The 19,762-nt window shown below is 40.1% G+C and overlaps 1 protein-coding gene across 1 annotated transcript in view; it reads right to left on the bottom strand.

Moving 5' to 3' along the window:
• LYST (lysosomal trafficking regulator) overlaps window positions 1-19,762 on the bottom strand; it is a 556,878-nt gene that overhangs the window by 356,502 nt on the left and 180,614 nt on the right. Inside the window, 2 exon segments of the mRNA XM_044290763.1 lie at window positions 9,231-9,404; window positions 14,245-14,490. Of these exon segments, the coding sequence (XP_044146698.1) occupies window positions 9,231-9,404; window positions 14,245-14,490 (420 nt within the window).

Below are 19,762 nucleotides of genomic sequence, written 5' to 3' on the forward strand. Positions count from 1 at the left end.
GTTGTTCTCTCTCTATGCTCTGGGTTGCTCCCGTATGTCTCCCCCTCTTAATAGGGTACCTATCTGTGGCATCTTAGGGCGAATATGTCCTAGATTAATAATAACCGCTTTGATTCACTCCTTTATGTTTACCTACCTCCTGCACTCTCTACAGCAAAGACATAAGGCGGAACGGGGGGGGGGGGGGTCGGTTCTCGGTGGTGCCCCCGATTCATTGGCTCCCGCACAGCTCCATCCGGCCCAGGGGATGTGGTTATTTCTTCTTTATCAGCAGCACTGGCAAGGCCGCGCTACGGCCGTCCCAGTTCCGCAGGCTACGTGTTTGCACGCTAATTTATGAGAGCGTGCAACATTTCTGTGTGCTAGTCTTATGTATGTCTTCCAATCTTGCTCCTGATGACTAAGCCGCACATTTACAGCGGCCAAAGAAACGCGTCGAGCAGTTAGGCCGTTGTGACTTAAGTGATATGTGATTGTAGCCAGCAACCAATTTAGTCAATGTACTTGGGGAAATAGTGGATGGTTGAGTGACAGTGCCTTTGCGTTTAGACACTCTCACGTATTTAACCCTTGCAGTGGTGGAGTTCTATATGCAGACTGATCCTTTTATTCCGCTAGCTCCCAGTTACACTACTGGCTCCCTGATTGGTACATCGGTCCAGGATCAGGTTTGAGTGTTGGACATCATACTCTCACCATATACCAGTGGGATCCTGGACAAAATTGGATTTTAGTTGAATTATACACATTTTAAGGACCAGTAATAAAAGTTATATTTTAGCGATAGTAAGTCCTAATAGTTAATCGCTCTACAGTTTGTTTGTCGCCTACCGGTTCCAAGATTGTATAGTGAACTCATTATAGTGCAAATAAAGTCTTCAATGGTGGCTATTTAGCCATCACGTAATACTATGGGCAAACAAATGATTGCCAGTTATTGTCACCCAAGGCGACTTAAAAAAAAAAAGTAAAAAAAAGTTTAAACGTTTTTACAAATATAAAAAAAATACAAAAATAAAAAGTTCAAATCACCCCCCTTTCCTTAAAATAAAAATACTTATCCAATAAAAAAAAAAAAAAAAAAACATCATGGGCATCGCCGCGTGCGAAAATGCCCATACTATTAAAATATAACAATGTTAATGGCATACGGCAAATGGCGTAGGGGGAAAAAAACAACCAATTTGCCATTTTTAGTCACTTCAACTACCACATATTTTTTTTTAATAAAGTGACCAAAAAGTCGCACACACTTAAAATTGTTATCACTGAAAATAACAGATCGTCCCGCAAAAAATGAGCCCTCACACAGCCCCGTACACATAGCTAAAAAAAAGTTCTAGGGGTCCGGATATGGTTATGAAAAAAATAAAATAAAAATTTTCCTCAAAAGGGTTAAATATTTATTTTTTCAGTATTAAAACGCAAGAAAAATTACACAAGTGTGGTATCGTTTGAACCGTACTGACCTGAAGAATGAAGATAACAGGTAAATTTTACTGCATAGTGTACAGTGTAAAAAAAAATTACAAAATAAGGACCTTTATCAGAATTGTTTTATATTTTTTTCCCCAATTCTACCCCATTTGGAATTTTTTACCGCTCCCTACTACATGGTATGCAACCGTAAATGGTGCTATTAGAAAGTACAACTTGTCCCGCAAAAAGCCCTCATAAGGCTATGTGAATGGAAAAAAACAAGTTAGGACTATGGGAAGGCGAGGAGTGAAAAACGAAAACGCAAAAATGGAAAATCCCAGGGTCCTTAAGGGGTTAATTAGTTAATTAACGTTTATAATGCAAGAAAGCACAGATAAGAAGTGCCTCAGATGACGGAAATGACAAAAAATCCACAGGCAGCTAGTAGAGCATATCAGCTCTGTACAGAAAAATAGGATTCCATAATGTTAATAAAGACCAATTGAAAAAAATTATTTTTAGCTCAAAATAAGTAAAATCCAATAATAATAAAAACATTACCCCCAAAGATGTACATAGCCTTTATTCTCCTCTCTTAGCCTCACTACATTCTAATTCTCAAGACATTATAAAGATTGTATTATGCGCAGGTCAGGCAGCTGGTGCAAGACATATCACGGTAAGTGAGTCTTGAGTGTCTTGTCACTTTTTGAAGTGCTATAAGCAGAGTTTACAATTCAAGCAGCCACCGCCATCAGCGTGCAGGCCACTACCCCCAAATTTAAATAGGTGCGTTTTTTTTTATGTTTTACTACTTTTGTAGCATAAAATCACTTATTAAAAATAACATTTTATTTGTTTCATTTATCTGTGTGAAAGTTTTTTTTTGTGTGGAATGGGCTGTTTATTGGTACATATTTGGGATATATATGACTTTTTGATGGCTTTTTATTCAATTTTTTATGGCTTTTAGTTAAATTTTTTGTTTAAAAAAAAAAAGATGACAAAAACAGCAATTTTGTCTTTTTTTTTTACGGCGTTTACCAGTAATTTGATCCTTTAATTTTTTTTTTTTTTTTTATAAACTATAAATGAGCAGATTTGGAAAAAGTCTATATTTTGTATTTAAAAAAAAAAATATATAATAATAATAATAATGATAATAATAATAATAAATATATATATATTATCCAGGACTGCACAGCAGGCACCTCTTTAACCGTCAAGTTTCTACTATTACCATCATGGAACAACCCCCCAACGTCTTTACCTGCAGAAAGGCTGATGAAAAGAGCATACTAGAGGGATTTGTGAGCGACCCGATTTTTCTATCTACGCCCACCATTACTGATCTGAAGAAACAGTTTGAATCCGATGCTAAGAAAATTGCTTCAATGGAATTACAGTTGATGACACTGGGTGAATATTATAAACAACATAGAATCCCCAAAGGGATTAGATCGCAACTCAAAACAAATCTTTTTCCAGTGGATGATTCTTCCACAAATATGCTTTTGATGTTTTTCTTTTGAATTTGGAATATTTGCAATCTGAATTGGTCCATGTTCAGCAAAGACATCTCCAAACAGAGACTAAACTTACAGCGTTATTAACCAATGTTGATTGGGATACCTATACTGTATAACGCACTGTACTGTTTTTCTTGAGGAAATCACCAAACAACGAAAATGGCTCAGAGATGCCGATGATTATTCAAGGGGAAACCATCTACACAAGGCAGGCGGACCAATTGAGAAAACGTCCACCACCACGACGTTCAACAACGTCTAAGAAACATTCTGGTGCTGCAAATGAAGGCTCTAATTGCTCTGGGGAAGTATAATCCACTACAAGGTAAGTACCATCCACTACAAGGGAAACAACTTCACCCTCATCTTTTTTAGGTCAAGGTCCGACTCCCACAGACAAGACGAGGAGGCAGGACACAATACAAGTGGAGGAAACCCCAAAGAGCAGCGTTCCTTGAAGAACGTAACTTTAAGCAAAAAAATAAATCAATCACACAAATCTCAACAATGAACACTACTAGTAAGACAACAGTGGTAATTATATCTTCGTGTATCCTTGCAGAAGCACAGTTGGGTGTACTCGATAAGGGACTGTCTTTTTGTTCAACTACGAAGCGGTTTCGTAATATTCAGCTTCAAGTGTGGTTTTCTGATCCTAGTCACAGCAAACATGATGCTATTTTCAATAGAAGTGTTGAACGCACTCTTAAAAAGATGAATAAGGCTACATGTACATGACCGTATGTGTTTTGCGGTCCGCAAATTGTGGATCCGCAAAAAAAATAAAAAAACAATGACATCCATTCTTTTTTGAAGATCCATTGTAACAATGCCTAAAACGGACAATAGGACTAGTTCAGTTTTTTGTGCGGGGCTACGGAATGGACATACTGATGCGGTGTGCTGTCCGCATTTTTTTTGAGGACCCATTGAAATGAATGGGTCCGCATCCTACGGAACGGACACGGAAATAAACAACGTTCGTGTGCATGTAGCCTAAGAGTGATTTCACACCACAGATAAATACACCAGCACTGGACACATTTATTAGGGCTGTCACTTTAGATATCAATACTCTAAAAGGCCCCTTGCAGACAAGCATGTGCGGATTAGGTCCGGATGCGCTAGGAATGCGTTCCGTGAAAAATGTGCGATTTCGCAAACAAAGTCTTTTAGTTTTTTCTGCAATTGCGTTTAGTTATCGCGTGGGTGCAATGCCATTTAACCCCTTCCCGACACATGATGTACTATTACGTCATGGAACCCACTGAGTTCCCGCAATTTGACGTAATAGTACGTCCTGGTGATGGGGTGGGCACCGGAGCGGTGCGCGATCACTGCAGGGGCCCGGCAGTCCTTCGAACTATAGTGAGTTAAGTTGCTTGTGCTTTAATAAGCGATCCCACTCTCTGGGCCCCTGCGGCGGACCGCCGAAGACCCCTTTTTTTTGCCATTGACAGGGAAAATTTTCAAATCGCTCCCACTCGCACAGTTTTGAAGCTACACTCTGCAAACACGGACCACATATTGTTGGTGTCAACCCGAATAAAAGGGTCAATTTTGAGGGGACACCCAAAGTGGCCGGAGCTAGCAACGGCCAAGGAAAATTTAGCTATTTTCTATGCGCTACTCCTCCCACAGTTTTGAGAGTACAATTACCAAACTTTGCACACTTGTTCGGCACATACTCAAATAGGTTGCTTGTGCTTTGTTAACCGATCCCACCCTCCAAGCCCCTGGGGCAGCCCCCCGAAGACCCCAGTTTTTGTCATAGACTTTAATCGGAAAATTGTAAACTTTTGCCACTCGTACAGCTTTGAAGTCAAACTCACCAAACTAGGGTCACTTAGTCATGAGGTCAACCTGAAAATTTCGGTCACATTTTGGGGGACTATTAAAAGTGGGCGGAGCCACAAAACAACCAGATTTCCCCTATTGACTTCAATGAGAAAATTTAAATTGCTGTCATTCTCACAGTATTTAAGCCAGAATACCCAAACTTGGCACTGTGGGTCACTGGGGTTAAAATGCATACAAAAGTGGGCGGGTCTCCAATGGCCAATCAAATATTACATATTGCTATTCAATGGGAATATTTAAATTGCTGCCATTCTTACACTGTTCATGGCAGGGTCTTCAAACTTGGTACATTCGGTCACTGGTTACGGGAATTCAAAATTTAAAAAGTGGACGGAGCCAAAAATAGATTTAAATGGAAAAAACTAAAAATGCTGCCATTCTCAAATATCACAAATGTGGACTTAGCTTATATCTCTAGCGTTTTCAAGCCAACATCCTGTGGTTTCTTCAGAAACAACACCATCTAGTTATGTATTCAAATCACTATTTGGGCATTTAAACCTCTGTGGGACATAATTTGTTTGCTTGACAAAGGCCCCATTGAGCTGGGCTGAAACGTTGCGACTGGGGTAATAAACGGGTCCACCACCCTCACCTTCCTTGGAGTGCTGCCTCATTATTTGTTCTATGGACATTATCGGTGGATTCGTGCCTGGATCCAAGGAGGGATTGCACCCAATTTCATTTTATAGGAGCGTGTGCTGCTGTCGTTTTGTTTTGTATATATATATATATATATATATATATATATATATATATAGCAGTCTATAGTATGTGTATCTAAGTATAAATAGTATAGTACTGTCAGTTTTACACAGACATTTACCCTGATCAGGGCCAGTCAGGGACGCTTGGTTCAATGGCAAGACTTTGTAAGGCAACCGGTTGCCATAGTTACAATCGGGACGCTGCCATCGCAGTGCAGCATCTCAATGGGGGAGAGAGAGCTTGCTCTATGATCCCAAAGATGTTACGGTGTAAAGAAAGGGACTGGCGCCAGCAACGATGTCCGCCGTTGAAGCAGAGTGTCAGCTGTAAAATAAAATAATAATAATTCAGCTCACCCACCATCCTCCTTCGCCATGCACGGATCCCGGACCAGGAATCAATCAAAACAGTAGAAAAAATCCAGCAGCAGGCTCAGGATAAAATCTAATGTCTTTATTACTTCATAATAAAGTCCATAGGCTGACTAGTCTATATTACAGCTGACACCCGCTGCTGATGGCAGTGTCTCTGCTCCAGGGCAGTTGCCATCAAGTTTTTAATGTGTGTATGGGGGTGGGGGGGCATATAAGGTGGGTACAGAAAGCACACTTGGGGGCACAGGGGAGGCAGAGCATTACCCTATTGCAGGCTCTGCTCTCCACAGACAAGATCTGTGGACATTAGAGCCTGCAAACAGCATACATACTTTGATTAGGATTCAGCAATATGACAGACAGAATAGAAAAATACCATGTTAGGGCTTGTTCACATATATGTTGCACTTTCTGTTCTTTTAATCAGTCAGAACAGAAAAACTGAAAAAGCATCTATTTTATGCCCCATTTGTTTGAAAGTGTGCTTTAGAGCATCTGTTAGGTTTAGTTAGTGTAAATTCCGTTGTGTACACACTATTTATGGCGGTGGAAAAGCTAAGCTTAACGCAGATGTGTAGGCCCCAATGATAAAGTGCTTCAATTAGGTCGCTCAGCACAATTCCCATTAAATACTGTGGAAAAAGTCATCTGGGTCTAAATGTGCAATAAATTAAATAAATTGAATTAATTGTCAATTTCAAATGAGTCTATTCAGTCCGTATTTCCCAAACTGAATGCTGGTCATGTGTCAAACTCATGAATAAACAGTTATGATGTAGCCGTATAAAAAAAAAAAATAACTGAGGAAGAACACAGAAGGGGTGATTGCTAGGGGAAAATGGGGGTAGGGGGCCAAAGTTGGGAAAACATCCTATAACACACTTAATACGCCCCTGCCTCTAACTTTGTGGAATGGCAATTTCTGTTAGGATGTTAAGGAAATTTGAGTTTGGTCCAGACTTTCAACAATGGGGGCAAATGTTGTAAGCTACACCTAAGAGTAGACTCTTGATATACGGGGAAACAAAAGTAATCTGTCACCTCCCCCGAGTCCTACTTGAATAATGACTCCAGATCACTATATGTCCATACTGACCACTCTTCCCCTGCTGTGTGCCTGCAAATCAGTGCGGGAATACATTGAAATAACTCCTGAACATGTGCACATAATGGAGATGACTCAAGAAGGAGTCCTCTCAATCTATTTCAGTGCTGATTTGCAGACACAGAGCGTGGGAACACAGGTAAGCAGGTACATACAACTTACAGACCAGCTATTCGTGTAGTACTGCACTTAAAGGGAGTCTGTCACCACATTTGAGCATATTAGACAGATCCAATAGCGTTATATGTGCCACCCAGAAGTTAAAAACGGTACCTTTGTTGCATACACCGGAGTCTTCTTTCAGCCAAAAATGAGCTTTGAAGCTTCTGTAAATGCGCCCTCTCAAGTGCCCAGGGCGGCGTCTCAATCTTCCGAGCCCAAGACCGGACCTCCCCAACAGCTCATAACCCCGCCCTCAGTGTGCCTCTGACCGCCCGTTTACGCTCCTCCTCTCTCCTTTTCCACTGCAGCTGCGCGGTCAAATTCGTAGCGGGCGCAGTGGAAAAGGAGAGAGGAGGAGAGTAAAGGGCGGGCACAGGCACACGAAGGGCGGGGTTATGAGCCGTTGGGGAGGTCCGGTCTTGGGCTCGGAAGATTGAGACGCCGCCCTGGGCACTTGAGAGGGCGCATTTACAGAAGCTTCAAAGTTCATTTTTGGCTGAAAGAAGACTCCGGTATATGCAACTTAAAAGGACTTTGAGTAGGTGATAGATTCTCTTCAAAAGACTCATTTAGAAAGCAGACAGGGCTGTCCCCTTTCTGCATTCCTGTTTGGTTTAGGCATTGAGGGTCCTGTGATCACGATAAGGCAGGAAATCCAATATTACTGTATGTGCATGGGGGATAGAGAAGACATGATCAAACTCTAAGCAAATAACATGATTCCCTTCAAGTGACAATCCTTTATTACTTTAGGACAGGGGTCAGCAACCTTTGGTACTCCAGCTGTTGTGAAACTACAATTTCCAGCATGCTACATTCATTTCTATGGGAGTTATGAGAAAAGCAGAGCAAGTGTGCATGCTGGGAGTTGTATTTTCACGACACCTGGAGTGCCGAAGGTTGCCTACCCCTTCTACAGAACATGCCATTTAAGTGTGCCTACTCGGGGAATGCGTAACCACATCAACCAAGTGGAGAATAGTGTAGACTTCTGGCATATGACACAGACTTTCCTAGTGCACATTGTTAAGGCCTTGATAATAGACTTTCTATCAGCACTGTTGTCTGGATATTTGTTTATTGGGTCTTCTGGAAGCACAAAGGGGGAGATTTATCAAACTGGTGTAAAGTAATACTGGTTTCCAAAGGAGCTTAGAAAAATTTGAAAAAAATAAAAAAGGGTCTTACATTTAGACATTTTTCTACGCCTAAAACAAGCGTAGAAAATGGTAAATGAGACTAGCCTGCAAACCTGTCCCCACCCACAATTTTAGACCTGGTGTGAGCAGGTGCGAAGTCGCAGATAGCAGCACAACTAAGGGTACTTTCACACTTGCGGCAGGACGGATCCGGTAGGCTGGTCTCCCTGTCTGATCCGTCCTTCCGCTGTTTCGCCTTATCGCCGCTCCATCCCAATTGACTATAATGGGGACAGAGGTGGAGCTCCGGCGCAGCACGGCGAAAGCCGCCAGACTAAAAAGTCTTGCCTGTCCGACTTTTTAGTCCGGCGGCTTTCGCGGTGCACCCCCGTGCTGCGCCGGAGCTCCGCCCCTGTCCCCATTATAGTCAATGGGGACAGAGCGGCAATACGGCGAAACAGAGGAAGGACAGATCCGACAGGGAGACCAGCCTGCCAGTTCCGTCCTGCCACAAGTGTGAAACTAGCCTTACTGTGGTATAGATGGTATGGTCTGCCTGTATGTTACTGTTTTAGCATTATGTAAACAAATAATGGTGTATCACCTGTTTGGTTGTGTTACAGGATTTGCTTGAACAAATGTTCATCTTGCATGTTAATTACATGTACTACGTTTTGAATTGCACAATGTAATGCATAACTTGTTGTACTGTTTACATAATTAATACAAACAAGTAAAAAAAAGGTAGAAACCCCCTTTACAAAGTCTAAGATACATGTACTATATTAAATGTAAACACTAATAACATATAGACTAAGTACTGCATATAGTAAACATCTTGCATATACAGTAGCTGAATGGTCTAGTCACAAAGGCTCATTTAGTCACTAAAGAGTTTAAGAAGAAGCCCCAAAACAGTTGTCTTCATACATACCTTTAGCATATGAAAACCCATAATACATTTCGGTTGAATTAAAACTTTGTGTATCATGGGATATATATCACAGTTTTCACTTTCCTGTATTCTGTGCTGGTTATATTTTATTAAAGACAATATAATCTGTAATCCTGATGATTGTGCTTTTTCACAACTACTGATCTCCACAATCTGAAACAAACATTATTTATGTTTAAAATATTATATCACTTAAACAACATAAAATACTGTGCAAAAATAATAATTCCTTAAAAATGCTAGCAAATATACAATTCATTAATAACATAACAATTTCTTAAAGTGTGTGTGGGAGGAGGGCAAGAGCTTCTAAACTTCAAGAGGGGGTCACATGTCAATCATTGGCCTCAGTGGAGACATGTCCCTAAACTGCATGCCACTACTATGTCACGACACTGCAGAGGCCAATAACTAGAATCAGGGCTTTACAGGCCAAATTGCAAACTGACTTAAAAGCAGGAACATCTCTAACAAAATCAATATAAATTATTTTAATTAACAATTTTACATCCCACGACAAACTATCATATCACATAATGATGCATACTGTTCTTAACAGCGGCTTATATTTGTTAATCACTAATAGAGCCATCGCCCCAATCCCTCATCTGTAATGAATGTGACTAGTCAATCAATTACTAATGCGCCAAAAGATCAGCAACCTTTGGCGCTCCAGCGGTTATGAAAATACAACGCCAAGCATGCACATTTACTTGGCTGATCTTGTAACTCCCATAGAAGTGAAAAGGAGGATTCTTGGAGTAGTAGTTTCAGAACAGTTGGAGAGCCAGAGTTGCTAAACCCTGGACTAGCCAATCACAACTTCAATAGGTAAGAAGGCATAAAATAACAATATAATGACAGAATAACTACTGGACACATCACCAAGAGCCCAATCGCAAAGTCCCTTGGCAGCCAGGGGAGCATCAATTATTGGGTAGTGCTCTGCTCGACAAAGGCTCCATAGAGATGAGCTGAAACGTTGCATTGGGCTTAATAAAAGTCCACCTTTTTCACTAAAGACTGGAGTGCTGCCTTGTTATCTGTTCTTGAGATATATATATATATATATATATATATATATATATATATATATATATATATATATATATAGAAGCACACTACTATTAGTACTATCCCGATACTTAGGATACCAATACTGAGATAATGATACAGATACCATACTTTTAATTTTGATATATACATTACTCACAAAAAGTTAGGGATATTTGGCATTCAGGTGTAATTTATGGAAATCGTAAGAGGTTAACGTTACAGTGATATATCAAAAGTAAATCATTTAAGCAGAAGCAAGCAATGGTGATTTCCTCATCTCAAACAATTTATTGAAACAAAAGCCAACAACAATAGTGAATATGACCCCACAAAAAATGTCAATGTTTCAGTAACTTGTCATGTGGCCTTGAGCATCAATTACAGCTGGTCAATGTTGTTCGCATGTTGACAAGGTCTGCTGGGGCATGGCATCCCACTCTTCTTGAAGGTCGGCCCTCAGGTTATTGAGGTTCTGGGATACAGAGTTACGAGCCTCTACACTGCGACTGGAAAAAGTGTAGGCCATTCCATTTGAATACACCAGTCTCCAGCAGCAGTTCCCCAATGATGCAACCTAGAAGAGCTGGTGTGTTGTCAGTAAGATGAAATTAGGCACAATGACTGGGTTAATAATGTTATTCAAGTTGTATGGGCTTGTCACTGTACCATTCAAAAAGTGTATTGACTAGATACACCTGCCCACACTAACACCACCATCAAAGGCTCATCTGGTGACAACAGTGGCTGATGCATAGCATTCACCTTGACATCTCCAACATAGTTGGCGGCCATCATTTCTACTCAGCATTAATCGACTTTCATCAACGATCAGCACTGAGGCCTACTGGTCCGTTGTCCAGCGTAAATGCTCCCTGGCCCATGTAAGCCGATGACGCCTGTGACTGGTGATGTAGTCAGGTACCCTTGCAGGTCATCTAGCACATAGACCAACAGTTTCGAATGGTCTGACGTGACACTTGAGTGCTTCTCGGCTCCCTTTAATGTGCCTGGAGTTGAGAGGCATTCATGATCCGGCTCTGCAGGGCATTGTTCACAATGAAGCGTGGTCATCAGTGTGGTATGTGGCCAAAGGTGGTACACTTCTATGCCTTTCTTTGACTCTTACAGTCTCTCTGTCACAACCTGCTGACACCGCCACAATATAAGTTCAGTGGCACTTCCGTCTGAGGACATCCTGCTTAAAGCTTCGCAATGGCGAGGTACTGTTGATCAATTGTTCGGGGTTGTTTTGGTCTCATGATGTCAAAATGTTCAAATACTAATTCTAATTGAACCAGGAAATTGATTGGGCAATTTATAGATCAAACACCTGTTGTGACTTTTGCTGTTAAGCTCATTGATAGAAAACAGCAAGTTTTGCACAAAGTATTGAAGCACCGAACAGTTGGACTTGTGCAGTTAAAAGTTTAGAGAAGGTCACATTAAGTTCACCTGTAAAGGTTAGAGTGCATTGTAGGTTCATCCTGAAATGTCACCCACAAGCCAATTATCCCTAACTTTTTGTGAGTTGTGTATGTGGTGCTGTCCTAATCGGGAGAAAATACCTAAATTGTGGGGTGACTTTTCTAATGTTTTTCCTTGTTGACATGAAAAATCTGATGCTAAAGCAACATTTTAAAGGAATTAATGTGTCACGAACCAGTGGGTCTGAACCCCCTTTGCCACGTGTTATACCTCCTCTAAGGGCGTTGTCTAACCGCTCAAACCCCTCGTTCTTCTCAGTAGCACCGGAATGTGGGGATAGACTTTCCCAAGGAGAACACCAGGTCGCTACCTCGTAAGAATGATAGGCACATGAGGCAGCTGGTCCAGGCGGATCAGGAGGTACCTGAGAAAGGTACCAGAGGTGCAGGCATTGTCAGCAGGCCAAGTCGTAACCAGGAGCAATAGTGCAGGAACGAAGGATGAGGTAGAGGCGAAGTCGGACAGGCAAAAGGTCAGGGAAGGTGGCACAGGTACAGGTCAGGCAACAGGAGAGTCAAGGCAAGCAGGCAGGGATATAACAGGTAGCAGAGTCCAGAAAAACAGGTACGAGTCAGGAACACACGAACACAAGCAGAAATCAGGAACCTTAGCAGGACACAAGGACCTTGACGCTGAGGCATCTGGGAAAGGGGCTGAGCCACTTATATATGCACAGGAGGGCTAGGATTGGTCAGCGAGGTCACACGACCTAACCCATAAAGCCCAGTGAGTGACGAGCGCCGGCACATAAAGTGCTGCCGGAAAGAAGCAGCACGCATGCTGTGGCCAGGGCTGAGAGGAAACTGTGAAGAGGATCCCAGAACAACAGTACCTACACAGACAGAGCCCAGGACTGCAGCAGTGAATGGGAAGCAACGGCCGCAGATCACCTCTGAACACGGCTACCAGGACCGCGGCAGTAACCAGGGGGAACAGCGGCGCACAGCAGCCGCTGTTACAAAATGAAAATTTTATTCATTTTCTGTGAAACACCTGCAGAATCAAAGTGCTCCGTAAACACCTCAAATTTCTTGGTGCCTAGTTTCCAAAACAAAGTGACTTCTTCCACTGTAGAGTTACCTCAGGGTCCCTACAAATATGGTTACTATACATATACAGGTTAAGCAACACAAAGGCAATTAATGGCCCAAGAAATGTAGTAGGCAACATCAAATCCCCTCAAAAGAAAGCCAACTCAAATTAGAGCAAGGGCCCCCAGATTAAGGTGTTGCCAAAACGCGTGTCGGGGTGTGCAGTTCTCCTGAGGTGATTATTCCACTCATACGTATGTAAGGACTGGTTATACAAATTGTTTGTTGTCTCAGAGAGGGGTTAAATGCATTGAATTTTATAGACACGGGTCTTGACGCTTTTATATACCTTATTTGTTTCCATTGACTACCATTTGATGGTTAAGTATGTATAGCTATTGTAGTCCCCTCTGCATTGAGAGCCCTACCATATTGTCCCTCAGGTGTATATTGCACTTTCATTTTTTATGTATTTCGTCTCTATTTTTACCCTGCAGTGTGTCCATACAACAGTGGGGTGTTTCTGTAAACTGTGGAATCAGGGTAAAAAACATTTAGTTTTGTTGTTAGCCCTTGCTGTGTTACAAGAATGAATGCATTAAAATGGAAAATCTGCAAAAAAAAAAACACAAGCCACCCAAAGTGACTTCAAATCTGAATTTTTTTTGTTTTGTTTTTCTTGAAAATTTGTAAAATTGCTTTAAAAATTCTTAGTCTTAGCAAGACATTTACAAAATGATGCCAACATAAAGTAGACATATGGTGAATGTTAAGTTATAACTATTTATGATGTGTCATTATCAGTCATAGGCTACATGCACACGAACGTTGTTTGTTTCCGTGTCTGTTCGTTTGTTTTTTTTTTTTGCAGGTAGGATGTGGACTTATTCATGTCAATGGGTCCACAACAAATGCAGACAGCAGACCCTGTGCTGTCCACATCAGTATGTTCGTTCTATAGCCCCGCAAAAAAAATAGAACATGTCCTATTCTTGTCCGTTTTAGGCATTGTTACAATGGATCCGCAAAAAAATAAATAAATAAATAAAATGGATGGCATACGGATATCATCCGTTTTTAGTTTTTTTTGCGGATCGCAATTTGCAGACCGTAAACGCATACTGTCGTGTGCATGTAGCCTTAAAAGCAAAGAAATTATAATTTTGAAATCTGTGAATTTTTCCCCATTTTTCATAAGCGTGGGATTTTTGTTTTTATAAAGGTAAAATATCAACTCAAATTTAAGACGGTTGGATATGTAAAAACATTCCAATGTTATTACCACATAAACTGCCATGTCAGATTAGCAAAAATAAACTCTGTTGGAAAGGAGAAAATGGGTGTGTCAGGAGAGGTTGACTATTAGATTCAATAATTTTTAATCTATTTGCAGTAGACAATTAAAAGCAAAAACAACTTACCCTTGCAAAGAGAAACACCATTGCTCCAATTCCACCAATCTCATGCAGAACACTGTGAATGTTTATTTCATAACATGGATTTAACATTTTTAGTGACTGGGAATCCAAGCATTTGCTTATAACTTCCTTTGTACTAAATGGTCTTTGGGATGATGTGGCTTTCAAGCTTCCTCTCATCCTGATTACTGGTTCGTAAATTGTGTAAATTGATGGGTTTTCCATATCATACACGACAGCAAGATTTTCCTAAGGCAACAAGAATGACAACACTAACAGTATGTCACAATAAAGGCAATGTTAAGAAATGCATTGCAAAGATATATATACTTACACAAACCAGCAAAATTTTTAGGCAGGTGTGGAAAATTTTATTAGTTTATATTAAAAATAGAATAAAATAGAACACCTCTAAAAATAGAAGTGTCAATAGTTTGACATTAAATTTATTCTGCAGAAGGCTATCTTCAATGTAAGGAAAACAAAAGACTCCTGGATGTGATGATATAGCCTCTACAGAGCCCCAATTCTAAGTGTTCCTAGAACAATTAAAGGGGTTGTTCGATCTTTTATACTGATGACATCCTCAGGATACCAGTGAATACCTTTTTATAGCAGTTTTCTGAATCCCTAACTCCCTACTGTGACACGGCCGCCAATGCCACCAATGAAAAGAGAGGGGAGGGGGCTGTGAAGCTGCCACTGCCACCCATGAAAATAGCACTTAGTAGGAGTGGAGGGGCTGAGGTCACTGCGCCACCAATAAATGTACTTAACCCCTCAATACAAACGTAGGCGGTGGGTGTAGGCACCCGATCTCAATGACAGAATGTCACTCTAACAAACCCCATCAATTAACCCCTCAGGTGTGCTGAGGGGTTAATTAATGCGGATCGGCAGGATCCCTGTCAGTGAGGCTGGGTGCCGGTGAAATTTGTATTAAGGGATTAATTATATTCATTGGTGGTGCAGTGGCCACAGCCGCGCCCCCCCCCCCCCCACTCCTGTATTTTCATTGGTGACAATAGCAGCTTCAGATAGGAGTCCCAGCAGTTAAGATGTGGGGCTCCGATCGGTTACCATGGCAGCCAGGACGCTACTAAAGCCATCCATAGCTGCCATGGTAAGCTCCCTGCTGCTGTAAAATCCTAATCACCCTAATAGACCTCAATTAGGGTGAATAAGACAAGGGTTCTAGCCCCCCTAAGGTTGCAAATAGTTAAATTAAAAAACACCAAGTTGTTAAACGTTTAAAACACCCCCTTCCCAATTTTACATATAAAAATATATAAAGAATAAAAAATAAACATATTTGGTACCATTGCGTCTGAAAAAGTCAGAACTATTAAAATGTTAAAAAATGTCTCCTATGCGGTGAACGCCCTAACGAGAGAAAAAAAAGTTAAGGCACTCAATTCACAATTTTTTGGTCACTTTGTTGCCCACAAAAATACGACCTTGTATCTATTGTGTGCTGGACATTCTGAAAAATGTGGATTGCTTTAAATTTTTCTTTTGCGGGTTATCAAATGTTATCGAGTATCGCAATATTTTTTTAAGGCATCGAAATTGAGATGTTTAGAGCTCAGGATAAAAAAAAATGTATTTTTATTTTTATAACCTAACCCTGCTCCACAACTTTATCCCTAACCTGTCTGGTGTGTTCCTTGGTTTTCATGATGCTGTTTGATTACTAAGGTTCACTAACAAACCTCTGAGGCCTACACTGTAGTTATACTGAGAATAAAATACACACAGGTGGACTCTACCAATTAGGTGACTTCTAAAAGAAATTGGTCACACTTTTTTATTTAGGGGTATCAGTGGTCAGGGGGCTGAATACAAATGCACGCCAAAATTTAGAAAACCATATATAATTTTATTTTCACTTCACACATACTTGCTACTTTATGTTGGTCATATAACGATCACATAAAATCCTAATAAAATAAATTTAATTTTGTGGGTGTACCGTAAAAAAAATGTGGCAAAGTTCAAAGGGTATGCATACTTTTTCAATGCACTGTACATGACATGATCTATCTTCTGACATCGGTGTTAGTGAATGCTTGCATTCAGTTTTCTGTTTTTGCATTGCGTTTTTGAGAACTGGGAACTTAAAGTGGCCGTGGAGAAAAAAATAAATCTTAAAGTCCCACATGTTGTAGTTGGATCCAGATTGACAGAAGGCGGGTCAACATAACTAGGCAAAGATAACAGAAGTAGCCAGGGGCCAATGGTACCATAGTGCAGCACAAAATACTGTCCCAGCAGAACCAAATACTACATAGCAGTATTGAACTGTATCATTGTCCTGGGGACAGTAATACAGTTGAATTCAGGAGGGCAGCTGTGCATTGCAGGCAGGGGCATAAGTACTTGTTGCTCCAAGCAACAATCAATGCTGAGAACATCACATTAACGTTATTTACCCAGCCGATAGCCAGGGCTAGGGCAAAAATTTCCCTGTAAGGGTCTATGTTGAAATTCTGCACCATTTTCTATATAAAAGAAAGGCTTTTAGATATTTAATAAATGGGTCACCCAAAAATATATATCAATACAAGGGGATGTTGAAATGGTGATTTTATTAAAACATAACTTTTAATTCATATCAGGATAGAAAAAAGTCCCTAAATTTAAACAAAATAACAAAAAAGTGCAAAAAATACACATAAGGTAACTGGTACACGGCGGCACCTGAGTATAACCGGTTGTCCTACTGGTCTTAGTGGATATTCAGAAGATGTTCATCTTGCTGAAAAAAATCTTTATGGTAGGAACCAGACAAGGATGATGGTGGGCTCTAAGTCCCTGTTTCACCCTAGATAGGGATACTGATTTGTCCCTGGCGTCCTAACCATGGAACACCCGTCTTGAAAAGAACGGCCCCGCCCGGAACCTTACCCTAACACTACTTGACCCTGTAGTGCCCAAGTGTAGCTGATCCCTAAGTTGTTCCAAGGCCTTGGGGCCTGGCATGTACGGAGGCCTATCAGTGTATGACTGTGTATAAAAATAAAAGTGAAAAAAAGTGTTCATAAAAAAAAATTTGTTTAAAAAAGCCCCTATCCCATAAAAAGACAAAAAATTGTAAAAAAAAAAAAAGACATTAGGTATCACCGCGTGCGTACCAACCTGCTCTATAAAAATATCACATGATCCGCACCATCTGGTCAACACAGTAAAAAAAGAATAATAATAAAAACTGCTAAAAAAAAATTGTCACCTTACATCACAAAAAGTGTAATACTGTCAAAATTGCTGTTATTGCGTAAAACGTAAATAAACAAAAAAATTAGGTATTGCCGCGTTCTTAACAACCTGCTCTATAAAAATACCATATGACCTAAACACACAGGTGAACAGCGAAAAAAAAAAAAAAAAAAAAAAAAGTGTCAAAAAGGCCATTTTTTGTCAGCTTATATCACAAAAAGTGTATAATACAAAGCAATCAAAAAGTCATATGCACCCTAAAATAGTACCAATAAAACCTTCATCTCATATCGAAAAAAAATGATCCCCAACATAAGACAGTCGCCCCCAAAAAAAAAAAAAAAATTGCCTTTCAGAATATAGACCGTAAAAAAAAAAAAAATTTTCAAAACCACCAACCAAATAAAGTAGTCATATTTGGTATTGTCCATAACAACCTGCTCTATAAAAATACCACATGATCTAAACGGTCAGATAAACATTGAAAATAACAAACAATACAAACTGTTTCAAAAAAACTATTGGTACCGACAAAATACCTTATGACATAGATTCCAAAATGGGGTCTTTTTTAGGAGTTTCTACTCTAAGGGTGCATCGGGGGTCTTCAAAAGTGACATGGCAACTTAAATTATCCCAGTGAGATCTGCCTTTCAAAAACCAAATGGCATTCCTTTCCTTCTGCCGTGTACCCGTACAGCAGTTTACAACCACATATGGGGTGTTTCTGTAAACTACAGAATCAGGGTAATAAATATTGAGGTTTGATTGGCTGTTAACCCTTGCTTGGTTACTGAAAATAAATAGGATTAAAATGGACAATCTGCCAAAAAAGTGAATTTCTGAAATTTCATCTCCATTTTCCTTTAATTGTTGTGGAACAACTAAAGCAGGGATGGCCAACCTGTGGCGTTCCAGCCTACAACTCCCAGCATGCCCAGACCATTACAGCCATCAACCTAAAGCAGGGCCTGGTGGGAATTGTCGTTTTACAACAGCTGGAGAGCCACAGGTTGGTCAGCCCTGACCTAAAGGGTTGACAACATTTTGAATACCTTGATGGGTGTAGTTTCTAAAATGGGGCCATTTTTGGGTAGTTTCTATCATGTAAGCCTCACAAAGTGACTTCAGACCTGAACTGGTCTTTAAAAAGTGGGGTTTGCTTCTACACTTCTAAGACTTCTACATTTACATAATGATCCAAACATGAAGTAGAAATATTGGAAATGTAAAGTAATAACTATTTTAGGAGGTATCGCCATCTGTTTTAAAAGCAGAGAAATATACATTTTTAAAATTGTGAATTTTTTTAAAAAATTGGGTATATTTGGTATTTTTTTTATAAATAAAAATGAAGTATGTTAACTCAAATTTACCACCGTCATGAACTACAATATGTGATGAGAAAACAGTCTCAGAAAAGCGTAAAAGTGTTTTAAAGTTATCACCACATAAAGTAACACACGAAAGATTTGCAGAAAATGGCATGGTCCTTAAAGTGAAAAATGGCAAGGTCTTAAGGAGTTAAAATAGGTTTATCTAGAAGGCAACATATTTATTCAAAAACTTCAAGTACAATGATGAGTTTAAACATAAAGAGAGATTCAATTGGAGGAGCTTTACAGATCACATACCAAGCAAAGCATACCAAAAAGCACTGCACTTAAATAAAATAACATTTTCTAGTTCTGAAACAATAGCCCCACCAGACTGAACAAATTTGCATGATAGGAACTTTTGATGTGACACAAAATTTAAGGTAATGCTCAGCACCGACAAGGACATTGCACCTACCAGAATACCGCGATCGTGGGGGTTCCAGCAATAGGACCCTGCCAATCTAATAGTTATAATCCAACTTGTAACAACCAGAATGGGTAACATGTACAAAGAGGAAAAATATAAACGCAACACTTTTGGTTTTGCTCCCATTTTGCATGAGCTGAACTCAAAGATCTGAAACATTTTCTACATACACAAAAGACCCATTACGCTGAAATATTGTTCGCAAATCTGTCTATGTGTTAGAGTACTTTCACACTAGTGTTATTCTTTTCCGGCATTGAGTTCCGTCCTAGGGGCTGATCAGTTTTATACCAATGCATTCTGAATGGAGAGCAATCCGTTCAGAATACTTCAGGATGTCTTCAGTTAAAAAAAAAATGCCGGATCATTTTTTTCCGGCTGACACCAGAGAAACAGATACAGCATTTTAATGCATTTGTCATAAGGATCAGGATCCTGATCCGTCTGACAAATGCCATCAGTTTGGTCACATTTTGACAGATCCGACGGGCAGTTCTGC

Source organism: Bufo gargarizans, chromosome 4 (genome assembly GCF_014858855.1).
Source record: "Bufo gargarizans isolate SCDJY-AF-19 chromosome 4, ASM1485885v1, whole genome shotgun sequence".
NCBI classification, from domain to species: domain Eukaryota; kingdom Metazoa; phylum Chordata; class Amphibia; order Anura; family Bufonidae; genus Bufo; species Bufo gargarizans.